The 13911-nt window shown below is 41.6% G+C and overlaps 1 protein-coding gene across 1 annotated transcript in view; it reads left to right on the top strand.

Annotated features, from left to right (window-relative positions):
- Positions 1-6534, top strand: part of NEDD1 (neural precursor cell expressed, developmentally down-regulated 1) — a gene marked incomplete at its 5' end in the record, with an annotated part of 10993 nt that extends 4459 nt beyond the window's left edge. The window contains 7 exons of the mRNA XM_010154660.1: positions 887-1015; positions 1197-1244; positions 1698-1921; positions 2695-2851; positions 3183-3339; positions 5618-5684; positions 6395-6534. Coding sequence (XP_010152962.1) covers positions 887-1015; positions 1197-1244; positions 1698-1921; positions 2695-2851; positions 3183-3339; positions 5618-5684; positions 6395-6499 — 887 coding nt within the window. The remainder of the gene's footprint in view (positions 1-886; positions 1016-1196; positions 1245-1697; positions 1922-2694; positions 2852-3182; positions 3340-5617; positions 5685-6394) is intronic.
- Positions 6535-13911: the final 7377 nt, after the last annotated feature.

Genomic DNA, 13911 nt, shown 5'->3' with positions numbered 1-13911 from the left:
CTTTCCCTAGGTCTTAAACAAAATTCAGGCAGTTTTAGGAGCTCAATGAGAGCAGAAGAGCAGTTTCCTTACAGCCCTGATGTGGTTTTCAAACACACTGAATTGTGAAAGATATTTAGGTGGCTGTCTTAGCAGTTCAGTTAATTTCTCCATGTATTATTGTCTAAAAACTGTAGCTGGGATAATTACTGGGCTTTTTTGGACTTAAATATGCTTCCGGTCTTCAGATAACTGTGCTGCCATGCGTACAAAAGCCAACTTGTTTCCCTGGATTGGGTCAGGGATGGGGCTTGAGGTTGGAGTGGGGGAGGGTCTAGGAACAAGTTTCTTTTGTCTGCAACTGTAAGCCTACTCTGATTTCCTAATAGTAGAATATTAGCAGTGAGTATCCTAACAGCAGGTAAGCTTTCAAATAGCTGTTTCCTAGCATTTTCCTTCAGATGCTTAGCAGCCCGGGTGAAGCAGATGTCTGTTCTTGCAGAATACATTTACATTTTGAGTATCTCAGTGTGATCATTGATGAGCAGAAGGTGCATTCGCTAGTTCTCATTTCACCTGATACACCATAAATCTGCTGCATCCATCGTGTAGATTTGTCTGAAAGAGTGCATTCTCCAGTTTCACAACTCTCCTTTGTAAAGAGAGGAAAGGAATCCTGCTGTATCTCACCTCTGTTATCAACTACCTTCGCTTTCAGTTTATATTCACCTGTGATGACAGCCCCGATGAGGGAGTTAGAGCTGACCCTCTAACTGGAACCCGCAGAAGGTTCTAAAGCGCTTGCTGGACTTGCCAGGCATCAGGCTTGCTGTGAGATTGTTTGGGGATAAAGTATGATATTTTCGGACAATGTCAGTTGCTAACTGAATGTTACTGTCCTTTTAAGGTTTTCCCCATAGCTGCAGCTTGGATGTGATTCCATCTAAAGAAACAGATCATGGGAAAACTGCTGATTTAAATAATTTTGAGTTGACTCGGAGTAGTTTAGGAGATGTGTTTTCTCCAGTCAGAGATGGTAAGTTGCAGTACTGAAATTTGTGAAGCATCGTTCGTCTGCATGTGGCACAAGACTTGCGTGTTACTGACTGCCCTACCTACGGGGTGTTGTCATTTCTCTTTGGTTATGAACTCAGTGCAGTGACATGAATATTGACGTTTATTTATAAACAATTTCTCTGTGTTCTGGTGTTTTGTAGATACTGTTCCAAGTAAAGTGAATGAAGATCCTCAAGGAAAAGGAGATGGTAAACATACTTCCAGTGTATTTCCCTTTGTCAGTGGTAGGCCTTTGGAAGCCTCTCTGCTTTCTTACATGCTAATTTTGCCGCACCGTTGAAACTAAAGGATGAAAGCAGACACTGGGACAAATGAACTCTTCTGGGAATTGTCTAACACGTTGAGGTGCTGAGACACAACACGCTAACAGGAAATCCAGAGTATGGTCCTAAAGTGATTTTAGTTCTCCTTTATGGAATTTATGGTGATATATGGAGACTTTTCATGCTTTATTACTTTCATGAGGACAACGACAGCAGAGGTGGGATTTAAGGATTTTAGTTTTTGTGGCATTTTGGGGTTATTTTTTTGTTTATTTGTTTTATGTGGGTGTGCACACGTTTTAACTGGGAGTTTGATTTGGAGTGTGTGTGTGTTTGTTTCTTGACCAGCATGTTTCACCCTTCCTTTCTCCTTTGTAGATGTGGATTTTCAGTCCTACCTTTTGGGTTTGGATTTTCTCCCGCAGCTCACCTCTTCCCTTCCAGTAAAAAGAAACCCAGTGGGCAGTAGTGCCCAAGGGATACAGTCTAGCCCGTTACATGTATTTATGGAATCTCCAATTAAAGAAGAGGAAGAACATCCAGAGACTGACGCTAAGAAAATAAATCTTGGAAAGCAAGAGTGTAAAGAAGTCGTAAAGCAGGTATACACTATTAATTCTTGTTGTGAGGGGTCTTTTAAAATCTTGACTGAATACTACTGCTTGAAGGAAAAATCCTTAATAGTGTCCCAGCTAATCTTATCATGCAACTCTCTTCACACTGTTGATGCAAATCTGTGAAACGTTGTTCATTTCAAGTGTGTTGGCCTTCAGCACTGCACGATAGGTATATGTTTCTGTTTCGGTAAGCTCAGGTTACGAACATTCACATGGGAAAAACCTGGGCTAGCCTGAGGACTATTTTGATTTTTCTAGCAGATCAAGAATGGTCGTTAGTTGGTTGCACCAGTGTCGTGGTTTATTTACAACGAGTATGATTGTCATTTGTTAGGTTGATTCCATTCTTTCTTCTTTTCCAATTCTCCATCTCCCCATTCTTCCTTCTTGAGCTGTCTCTGATACTCTTCTGCTGAGACCCTTGCTCCTGTTGTGTTGCCTTTGAGACGTCCGAGTTCGCTAGGAATGATCTTTATAACATTGCCACAATATGTTTGATGTGAAGATTGAGGCCCCTGCCTTTTCCACTCCCTTCTGTGTGCACCCACTTGAGGCAATTTGGAATATTTTAGCAAACAATTTTTAAGATGTTTTGCTAGAAAATGAAAAGCATGTATGTGTGAGTAGATTCCTAAACGCAAAAATATTTGAAACTGCATTCCTGAAAGCTTCGTTTTCAAGTGTGATTAGATAATTGGAATAAGTAGAGTTCATATTCCTTTTATTTTTAATTACTATATTTTTGGTTTTATTGTCAGCTTTCAAAGTCGAGCTCATTAAGCACAGAATCTGTAACTGTAAGTCTTCCACCGTCGTCCACTGCTGTGAAGGCTCCCGATACAAATGAGCGAGTCGTGAAGAATATTCCGGCCCATCCTGCGTATGATCAACCAGTGAATGGTACTACCTCAACAAGTAAGCTGATCGTTTTGGCCCAGTTTTAGGTGTGGTTGGTTGTGAACTGGTGTGAAACTGGCTAAAAAGGCCTTAGCATGAAAACAGAGCATCCAGTCTTAATTCTTGTGTAGATCCAGGTAGGTCTCCTAGGACATCTCTAGTTGCCTTGGAAGAGCCTCATTCTAAGTCTAATCGGTTTTTTTACTAGGTAATATTTGAGATAAAATATTGACAAGCCTCAAGACAAATAAAAAAACCTTCTTGTGCTCCATTATACTGTGTGGGTTTGGTGTGGAGTGTTTTTTTTTTTGTTTTTTTTTAAAAGAGAGATTTCCTTTTAATTGTAAAGGTCCAAAGATAACGTCACCTGTCACTGCCGGAGTTGCCAGTTCATTGTCAGAAAAAATAGCAGAGACCATTGGGAGCGGCAGACCAAATGCACCGCTGACATCGATCCAAATAAAATTCATTCAGAATATGATACAAGAAACAATGGATGACTTCAGGTACTGATATTCTTGCAGAACATTTGTGTTTTCATTGACCCTCTGATCTTTTAGTATCTACTTTAACAAATTTCTGCTTGGCATTAGAAAATGACACCATTAAGAGCCTTAATACTGGAAATCTAGGTATGACACTATTTATTTTTAATGGCTCTGATAACTAATTAGGCTGATGTCTCTGGGGTTGTTAATGTATGGCTTTGCTAAAGTGTTTTCAGAGTGTTTGAATTCTCCTCGAATGGTAAATTTACCTGCATAACGAGGTCCTTCCTTCTTTCATGAAGCCTTGTGCTGATTTCTTTCCCTCCCTGCTCATCCGCTCTCCAAGCAGGAGAAATTTCTCAATAAGCTGACACTGTGGAGAGTTTGATCCAGACAGTTGGCTTGTATTGGCTTTGATGGTTGTTAGCTTGGCATGTATGAGGTAAAATATTTCTAGTGGTGAAGCTTTACATTACAATAATGTCTGTGCTGTCAGTGATGGTTGGTGTCCGATTGTTTTGTTTGTGGATACCTAGCTAACATTCCACTTGTCAAGAAAGACGTCGAATTATCATGGATTTAGAGTGAAGTTTGAAAGAGATGGATCAGTAGAGAGAGTTGTATCTAGGGGATCACTTTTCAGCCTGTGTTTAAAGTGAGGTAGGTTGACTAAGGGTGGAGCAGAAAAGGATTGCAGGGCAGGGGACGTATTGCTGTCTTGATGACAAAAAGCAAAGCAAAACTAGCTTAGTAGGTCCATGTGCTGTTCTGTACCGGCCAACACAAAAATACCTTGATTGGTATTAAATGTCTTTAAGAATACAGTATAGTGAAACTCGCCTGGGATTTTTTTAGTGATAATCACACAGCTGATTAAACACTAACCCTCACCTGACTTAAAATGCAGTCTGTGGGTTGCAGATGTGTTTTTCTTTCAAGTCTGTGTTCAGGCATCGTAGTGCTGGCAGTGACGCTTGTCCGTTTTGTACTTCCACTGTCTGAGCTGTGGAGCCTCAGAGATTGTGTTCCTCTTCTGACCTACACTTCCCAGAGTGGCTGTGAGGCTCTGCTGGTCCTCTTCCCAGCTGTAAATTGTGGATACATTCAAACTGAATGTAAAAGATTGTTTGTACTGAGGTTGGTAAGAGAGAAGGGAGCCACTGCAACATTCTCAGTGACCTTTCACCCTCTGCAATCTGAGGAAAGGCTTGTTATTGCTCTTGCCTGAAATTCATTCCTCTTCAAGTAATGGGGATAAAACCAGGACCTTAGAAAGGGACTGGGAGAAATATACAACTCATTTGGTTCTGAAGAGCTGCTTGTTTCTTGAACTTCCTGTCTGTGGGAGATGACCAACATCTTTGGGTTTCTGCACTGCCAGCTAGCATCTGCACTCCGTACACCTGAAGGTTGTTGGCTTCCAGTGGAGTTCAGAAGCACAACATCCTGTGGAATTAGAAAGTGGAGAATGTATTCGCTTTGGGTTTGCTGTATATTTTAGGAAAGGAGAATGAAGTAAGATCTGTGTGTGTGTCTATTCAAGAAATGCCTTACTGTTTCGGGCCGTTGGTACCCACAGCATGGTGTTGGGTCTGAGATGATTGCTTGTGGTGATGTGCTCTTCAGGAGAGCGTGAGCTTGCCTGCCTGCTTTTTTTGTGAGCTGTTGTCCTTCTTCTTCCTCAGTGCTTGGAACACTTGTGTAGTGTTCGGAGGGTATTTCCAAGCTCCTCCTTGTGTTGCGGAATATTTGTCAGTGAATTGACAAACTCCTGAGAAAACACTGCCACTGCTTGTTATGTAGATTAACCTGGGGCATTCCGTGGGCTTGAGGATAATGCATCACTTAGCACAGCTGTTATTTTGGGCCCTCTTACAGCGGAGTGCTCAAAGCAATGCACTGAAAAGCTGGATCTTCAGTTACAGATAAATATGTTTCTCTGTGGTACTTGTGGTTGAGGGATTGAAAATCAGCTTTGAATGGTAAAAATGAGAGATGTTTCCAGCTTGCAAGTGAAAAAATAACCTCGAGATCACCATGTATATAATTATGTTTCTAAACAGAAAAGATCTTAAGTCTCTTTGTACACCGGAAAAAAGGGTACTTACAAAAGCCAGTGTCATAACAGAAGTATTCCAGAACGTAAGTAGTAGAGGAGTGTGTTTCATGGCTTAAGGGTCTTTAGACTCATGTTTCACAGTGTCATGAAGTGTGGAGTTCTGGGTGCTGAGGATTGGAGAGAATTGTTGCTTCCTAAATAAAATGAAGCATTGTCCTTTTGCCATTCTTCCCCCAGAGAAGCATGTCATCGAGATATTGTGAATTTGCAAGTGGAGATGATCAAGCAGTTCCATATGCAGTTGGTATGTACAAAGAGCGTGGCGGGAAATGTATTCACTTTTCATATTAAGTAATACCAAGGCATGCTAGCTGCTTCTGTCAAATCTGAAAATCAGTTTTGCTTATGAAGAGCAAGAAGGGGAGGATTGGATTGTGAAGGAGGGCAAAACCAGGAATTAACATCTGTTCAACTGTTTTATGCCTGATAAATAAAGGAAAGGGGACATACGCACTGGGTAGGTATCCTGAATTCCGTATTTCAGGAGTTACAGAAAGGCAAAAGGGAAATGATTTCAACTGTCCTTTGAAAGGACCAAGAGCTGGGCTAATGAGGAGATAGATGGAATTCAGATGGAAAGCTTCACTTACAGGTTTCACATGCATACTGGACTGTGTTCTATGTTCTTCAACCACCCTTTTTATGAATCGTTGTTCTTTTGATCTGCATTAGAAAGACCTTGTCTTGGTATTGAACATTTTAATGGAACCTGCATTAGTAGATTCTCATCTTGAAGAAGTGCAAAATGTCCTTTGATAAAATATTCACTAATGTATTAATGATCAAAATACTGTATGTCAGCATAAAAAAGTAATCCTACTTTTCTTATCAAAAGTTTTTAAAAACAGTATTATCTAGGTTATTTAATTTTCAAAAGGGATGTGAAAATGGATAGGATAAAACCGGAATAATTAACTTTATAGCTACTGATTGGGACTTTTTTCTTTTATCTAGAATGAAATGCACTCTTTACTTGAAAGATACTCTGTAAATGAAAGCTTAGTAGCTGAAATTGAGAGACTGCGGGAGGAAAACAAAAGGCTGAGGACTCACTTCTGAAAGACTTGCACTGCTAATTTGATTAGCGTGAACTCACTACAAGGTGGCGTGTTGCTTACGACAGATCATCCATTATCCCTGAAGTATTTCATTTTGAGCATGTATCTCTTCTTCTAAATCAGTGGTGTGAGATACTGTAAGTAATTATAGAATCTAACAGGTAGATGCTGTATAAAGTACATTTGCATACTCGCGCTAACCACCTTGAAATACATCCTCCTAACAGGGAAACTGAAAGGGTAAGTACATTAACGGAGTCTTAGCAATATGTGAAGTGCCTTTTTATAAACAAAATCAAACCAGGATGGATGCCTTTTTTTGTAAGAATTTTTGATACACCTACTTTTTTATCTACTGCTTTACTGCGGTCGGAAACAATCACTGTAGCTTGCCTTCCGGCTACTCTTCCTGGAGAAAAAGGGGAGAGAGAGCTTGTCCCACGCATGATGTGGAGCCTTGTTTATAAGGAGGGGGAAAGTACGTCATTCAGTTAACTTTATTCAGCCGGTAGCTCCTCTATGTGAGTGAAACTAGAGCTTGAGAATATTCCCAAGTTCAGTGCCATGGTCTTTCGTATTATATTCCAAGTCTGAAACTTGTGCTCGTCCGCTGTTGTTGCAAATGCTACTTCAGCTGCACTGTGAGGTGTTTGTTACGACTTCAGCTATGAACCTAGACTCGTTTTTATTTACATGTATTTGAATGCTGGCATAGCTTGTCCAGCTTAATGCAACTTCAGACTTCAGAGTGCAGGTGTACTCAGCTGTTAAAAAGTCAGCATTCTGTAAATGAGGTCTTTCAGTCTTTGACTCTAGCATTTTTGGCACCCCTGCCCCCTTTGTATTCGTGGTGGACAACACTTAACACTGAGCATTTGTGTTGTAGCTTTTGAATCTTGGTGGTTTAGCGTCATTGTAGCCTTTCTGAGACAGCGGCATACCAAAACTGGTTTGTTAGTTGTGTGATTAACGTAACAACCACTAAAGAAAGATCATTACTTCAGTAGTGTGATGGCATCATAGTGCTGTGTAAACGTTTCTGAAATGAAGCTCAGGATGAAGTCCTGACTGCTGAAGTTCATGGGAGGTTTGGCTTGGCCTTTATTTGTGCCAAGAGTTTAAATTAAAACTTCAATTTTAAATTAATTCCAAAATTAAATTAAAAATTTAAATTTAAAAATGAAAGACTTCTTCTACAGGTGCTTTTTGCTATTTAAATTGTTCTAGAGGCTTCTTAATTTTCCCACTAATTTTTGTTTGTTTCATTTCACACAGTCATTAAAACTCCAACAAGTAAAATCTGAGAACATGGTGAGTTAATTAGTTACAACATGTAGTGTTTAAATCCATGATGGCACTCTTCTTCTAAATGAGAAAGCCATAATGTATAGCGTAACTTATTTTTTTATGTTTAAAACTAAAAAAACCCAGCCCTGTCTTTACCTTGTCCCTGTCTTTAACTTTTTTGTTAAAGGACTGTTCCTTTTTTCCATGTCAGTTAATGATAAATACAATCTTACAACAAAGTGAGCGTGTTCAAGTAGTCTTTAATCTTAGGGACAGGACTTTAAATACCTGCAGTTCTACTGCTTCTAAAAGCTTGTAAAAATACTTCTGTATCACATAACTTCATGGTGAAAAGGAGCAAAGTAAGTTGTTGGGTTTTTTTTTTTTTTGAAGGTAGCAAAGATATCCTACCGTTCTTCTACATGCTTTGCAGTGTTAGTGAAGTAACCTTGCGAACCTGCATCTCCTGATGTGCTCCCCAAGTGCTCTTGCTAGTGTGCCCAGATGACAGCAGGGAATGAGACAAGTATCTGGGGTATTTGGCTTGTAGACAATTTGTTTTCTTGATTCAGAACTGTGTAGTGTTTTTCTTAATTCCCAAATGGGGGTGATCATAGCAAGAGTGGTTCAAAGGACGCATTTTGGCCTTTTAAAAAAGATTTATAGGGCTTTTTTTCTGTACCTCAGGACTACTGTAGTGCAAGTGGCCACACATGCTGTGTGGAGACCCAATATGCCTACCACTGTAGGGCTATATTTTGCCTTGTACACAGATCTGAATTGTACGTACAATAAAGTTTGTTTTAACCTTTTCTGGAAGAAAAATGCTGTGGTGACTACTTCTTATAAAGGGTGTAGTCTGTACTGTAATTGTTCTGCCTCAGGAGGCAAGAGCCTGAGCCAAAGAATATGTAGAGATATACCTAAATTCTCCAGTAGCCTCTCTTCTGCCTCTGTGGCTTCACGTAGGCCATCACATCATTTTCACGGAGGCGTTCACATTACCTCATGTTTTTGGGGTAAAGAACAGATTTACAGTTCCACCTTCCAACTTGGAAACCACTATAGTTGGGACAGATGACATTCACAGCTAAAAATAATGTTTGAGCAGATGTTTTGGGAAGGGGGGGGATAACCTTGACACCCAAGCTCCTGGTGAGTTTTAGATCCTGCATCTTCCTCATACGTCACTCGTGGATGCTGCTTTTTTAAATTCCCTTCTCCCTCATGCACGTATCAGACACTGTGTGATAGGAAGTTTGAGTTTCAAGGTATGTAGGCTTTAAAAAACTGATTTTGACTAACTGATTTATTTTCACAGAAATGCAAAATGCCAGGGTCTCCTCCCTGGCAACAGCCCACCAGTGCCTGATAGACACGCTGCGCTGTTCGTAAAGACCACAGCAGCGATGAATTTGGAAGTTGCCCGCTGCTCCTTCTATAAAAGGAACAGGACATAGGTAATCAAAGAAAGTGCTTTACAGACTGCACCGCCAGGCTGGAGTTCCTTGCTAGCAGATACCCTGAAGCCTAAAACTTAAGATGAAAAATAGTCGTGGGTTATTTGAGTATAAAGATAAGAGATCTGATACTGCTGGCTGCTGAAGACTGACAGGTGATGTGCTCTGTGCTTGCCCACCCGTGTACTTGTGCCTGTGTGATCGTTACTGGTGCGTGTCAAGATCTGCACCTTCTGTGCTGGTTCAGTGCGGCCGCTTCCGCGTTCCCTCTTGCAGCGCTTCTGGGGCAACAAAGTACGGAAAGAATCTCATACTTTTCCTTAGGCATCCTGTGCCAGACACTGGCAAAGATAAGGTATGAGGCTAGAGAGACAAAAATAAAAAATATTGAAGTATTTTCAAGATAAACCGTGGAATTAGCTGTGAGTCTGGATGTCTCTCTGTAGACAAGAGAGTACAGACAGTACCTGTGTTCTGACACTTCATGTTTTCATACTGGTCTCTGGCACAGCTGTAGTACAAGGAAATCACCATCCTCAGTGAAGGTTTCAAAAGTCATTGTAAACACATCCTTCTTAGTTCATTTTGGCAGACCAAGCAGTGATGTATGCGTGGGACTAGGAGCCATGAGAAACAATCATTCAGGGGTGGACAAGGATCTGTCACACCTGTATCACATTTGCACCAGTTGCCAATAACACATTCTGCTAAATCGTCGCTTTTACTGAAGTTACAGGCGTATCTGAGGCGTTTGCAGTTCTTCCTGTGGAGAGCTAGCCTGGGGCATACCTGATGTTCTCTAACTAAACTGCCAGAAGCTTTTTTGGTGCAGTGCGTATTACAAACTCTGGATTTTCAAGTGTCTTTATGAAATTGGGGGGTGAAGACACAAACCAAAATTGTTCTTTGTTCAGAAGGCACCTCAGATTTGCGAGCAAGCTTAGAAACCTCCACTAAACCTGTGGAAACTTCCAGGTTACTCTCTCCACTGGGATTTAGACAACTGGTGCCTAAAGCAACGGAAGTGTAGACTGCTGATATTTATTCATTAGCCTCATGGGTACTTTACATTCTCCAACCTAAACTCAAGTAGAAGGAATCATTCCTTCACCTGGAAAAACTAGCAGGGCTGGAGTTGTTTGGTGGAGCAAGAGTTGCCCCTTTTTTTTTTTTTTTTTTGACTGTGCCCGTCTGAAGCAGTTCTGGTCTCCAAATGCTGGTGCAGCATAAACAGTAATGCCCATGGTGTTTTGGGGCTCCATCATGTCAGAATTTTGTCTGGCTTGGGGCTCTACAGTGGGCCGATGAGTGCCCCAAGCCATCCGCTCTCCACCGGGTACTAGCACTAGCAGCCCTCAGGAACAGCTTCCCAGCTTGGTGTCACCTGCTGTCCCACTGTAGGCGTGAATGCCTTTGGGGGGAGTTTAAAACTGTCATTATGCTTCAGAGGATCACGTCAGATCTCTTCTAGCTGTAGAAACTTGTGGTGTTCTTCTTAGCACAATATTGTTCTCCTTCAGTTGTAACAGGTGCAAGTTGCAGCACAAATGGTCGTGCTTTGGGCTCTACGTTCCCCTTGAAATCATCACTTGTCCTCTCATTCTAGCTAAAAATACCAAGGCTCATGTCATTGAAAGTTATTATGGTTCCCATCCAATGTCTTACGCTACAAAGTTCTGTCTCTATATGGAAATTACTGAGAGACAATGCTTTTTCAGCCTATTATTTTGCAAGAATAATAATTTGGATTTATTAATTTCATTCTTACTTGCCCTTTGAGTAATGGAGAAGGAAAAAAATTACACAGAGAAAAGGACACATGAGGAAAGAACACAATTTTTTATATAGGCTATTTACATATGAGTGCCTTCACAGGTTATAAAAACGCATATTAGCTAATGCAGGCCAGGAGTGTTTCAGAACTCATTTTTAAATATTAGTGCTATAAATAAATGCTGGTTCTCAGTTACGTTACTGTAGCATTCCTTGCCAGCGTGGCTGAATACCCAGAGGTGGTGTCCAGCTGGAGATACTTTAATTATTAAAATTACCAAGCTGCAGAGGGTGAGCTGTGTTTTCTGAACAGCGAGTTCTTCATCGTTTCATAAGGTCTCAGATTGGCCAATCAAAAATCAGGGCAAATAACAACAATTAATAATTTTTTGAAAGTTTTGGGCTAAGTAGATTGAATTGTTTCCCTAATTTCATAGCTTCTAAACTCAGAAGCAGTTCTGGGTTTGTGCTATTCCAGTTCTTGTCTCTGAACAACTTTTTTATCAGTCCAAATGCTGACATCGTTTGTTATCCCAGTCTACCTGAATAATCAAAGTGGTACAGGATCCATCTAATGCTGTAACAGTCAGAGCACTTTTGTCTGCTGCTGACTGTCACCCACTCAAGTTTTAAATCTCCAACGTTAGACAAGTGTCTGCAGATTCGTCCTACAGTTACTTTATTGCTGAAGTCTGTCCTTTTGACAAGGAAAGTCAGCAAGTCTTACAAGTCAAGGCAGACAAATTAAATAGACCCTGAAACTTCGAGCCCCAGTACACAAAATTCTTCCCATGCCATGTTGGCTTTAAGGGAATCACACGTGGTGCTGGAGCTCACACTCCCACTTTTCCCCAGTGTGGGGAAGGAATGTCACTGTGCTGCATCCAAACTATTTGTCCCCTGAGTCTGATGTCTTACCAGCTCCGCAGGCTGTGGGAAAGCTGCTGAATCCCTGCCTCTCAGCAATAGCAGGAGCAATTACAAGTTTCCTTCCCCTCAGAGACATTTGGCCCCACTCCTAGACCCCATCTCCAAGGTGGTGCTCAGCAGAGCCTCGTTCTGCCATCACCCAAGCCCTGCTGTAGGGCTTCCTTCCACACAGATGTGCTCTGCCAGATGTCGGTCACTTCACTGAGACTCCCTTCCCATGGCGTGTAGGGGTGGGGCTCACCCAATATCTACATGAAAGCCACTGCTTGTTTCCATAGTAACTTTGATGCTTCAGAATGGAAAAGGCAAAAACCCACCAGGAAACGATGCAGGGAGCTACCACCGCTTCAGTGACATGGATTTGAGTGGCCCTGTGCTACTCCAAAGTGACAGAAAACCCACCTGTGACAGACAAGCATTCTCCAACAATGATACTATGGCTTCTGTAACTGACCATCCCAGAGTTGATTTCGCTGTTGTTTAGTTTTGGGGGTTTTAAAAGTTGCTTTCCACACCAGCTATTAGGCAAACAATGATGGCATTGGTGTGGCTTCGGTATCTCCACCTCTGAGTGGTATCAGTGGTACCCATGCTTTGAAAGCTGCACCATGCTTTTTAGAAACACAGGAATTTGTGTATAAAAACCAGATGGGAGTACCACTGGGACCGAACAAGAAAAGCACTGGTCTCCCTTTTTAAGAACCTTAATCTTTGTAAAGTTGAATTGTACTTCATGTAGTTAATTGAAAGTCGGTAATTGACGCCGACCTCTCACATGTTCAATACCAAGACCAGACACATAGTGTATACATTTATTTCATTGTTTAAAAGCCACTGACTTGTGTTTCTGGATTACTTAAGTGGCAGTTGTGTGACAAACTTAATGGGAATAGTAACCTCATACTGAGCGAGGGAATTGGTAGCTTGTAGATTGGTAGATTTCCATCCCAACAACAACCAAGGCTTTTATAGTTGCAGAAATGACAGAAGTCTTTTCACCACCTACCAGTCATCTTTGTCAAGAGATCTCGGTGCAAGGTGAAGAAACCGAAATATTTCAAACCTGGTCCTTAGCCATGCGCCAGTGTGATTCACTCTCCCTGTGGCTTTTGCCTGTTCCCATCAGTTTAGTCTCTGCATAGGGAGTACCAGAGTGATTGGGAAGAGTATTGAACAGGAGTACAGAGGTTTGTCTTTCTGACAGATACAGTGCTGATTACGATCCTGACAGTTCAGCAGTTTTCTTTCTGGATGGAAAGTCCAGACAGGGGAGAGCCCACCTTTCAGATTACTGCATTGTGCTTATCTTGCCCTCCTCCCCCAGGAATCGAAGCTAGGCTCAAGAAACCTGAGCGTACTGTTGATCAGAGACAGCATCCTTAGGAAGGAGGGAGAAGGAGAGACAGACCTAATGATGACTGAGCAATTAACCTGCTTCACCTGCTAATCCGCTTTGAAGATGGGGACCCTGAAGTTGATCTGCAACTGAAGAGAAAACCCTAACTACTGCTGCAACAGCTCCTCTCAACCTGAGATGCTTAAAAAAAAAGGATCCCTCTAATGTCTCCCTTATGCAGGGCATAAGCTGTTTCATGTTTTTCTACACTGAAGATGCTTTTCTGGCCTCACTCTTCCTAGTAAATTGCTAGGCAGTAGCCTATCCTAGGGCTTGGCTAATAGAAGCCAGCTCCAGCTGCAGAGGAAAAGATGGAGACATTTCTTGCCACCGTTGCTGTGTGTTAAGAGCATCTAGGAACGAAAACAACTCTCAGGATTTACGGCCCTTGCCACACACTGAGTCACGGCACTGAGGATTCAATAACAGGAGCCCTCCAGGTCCTTGAAACGCTTCTTTCGATGAGCATCCACTCCATCACACCAAGGCTAAGCGTAAACAAACTTTTCTATCTGTACACTTATCTCAGCCACCCATTGGGTTTTCCTGATAATATCATGGCAAGCT

The sequence above is a fragment of the Eurypyga helias genome, unplaced genomic scaffold (assembly GCF_000690775.1).
Source record: "Eurypyga helias isolate BGI_N326 unplaced genomic scaffold, ASM69077v1 scaffold50326, whole genome shotgun sequence".
NCBI lineage: Eukaryota > Metazoa > Chordata > Aves > Eurypygiformes > Eurypygidae > Eurypyga > Eurypyga helias.
The sequence above is the reverse complement of the archived record's forward strand: the minus strand, read 5'-3'. Positions and strand labels throughout refer to the sequence as shown.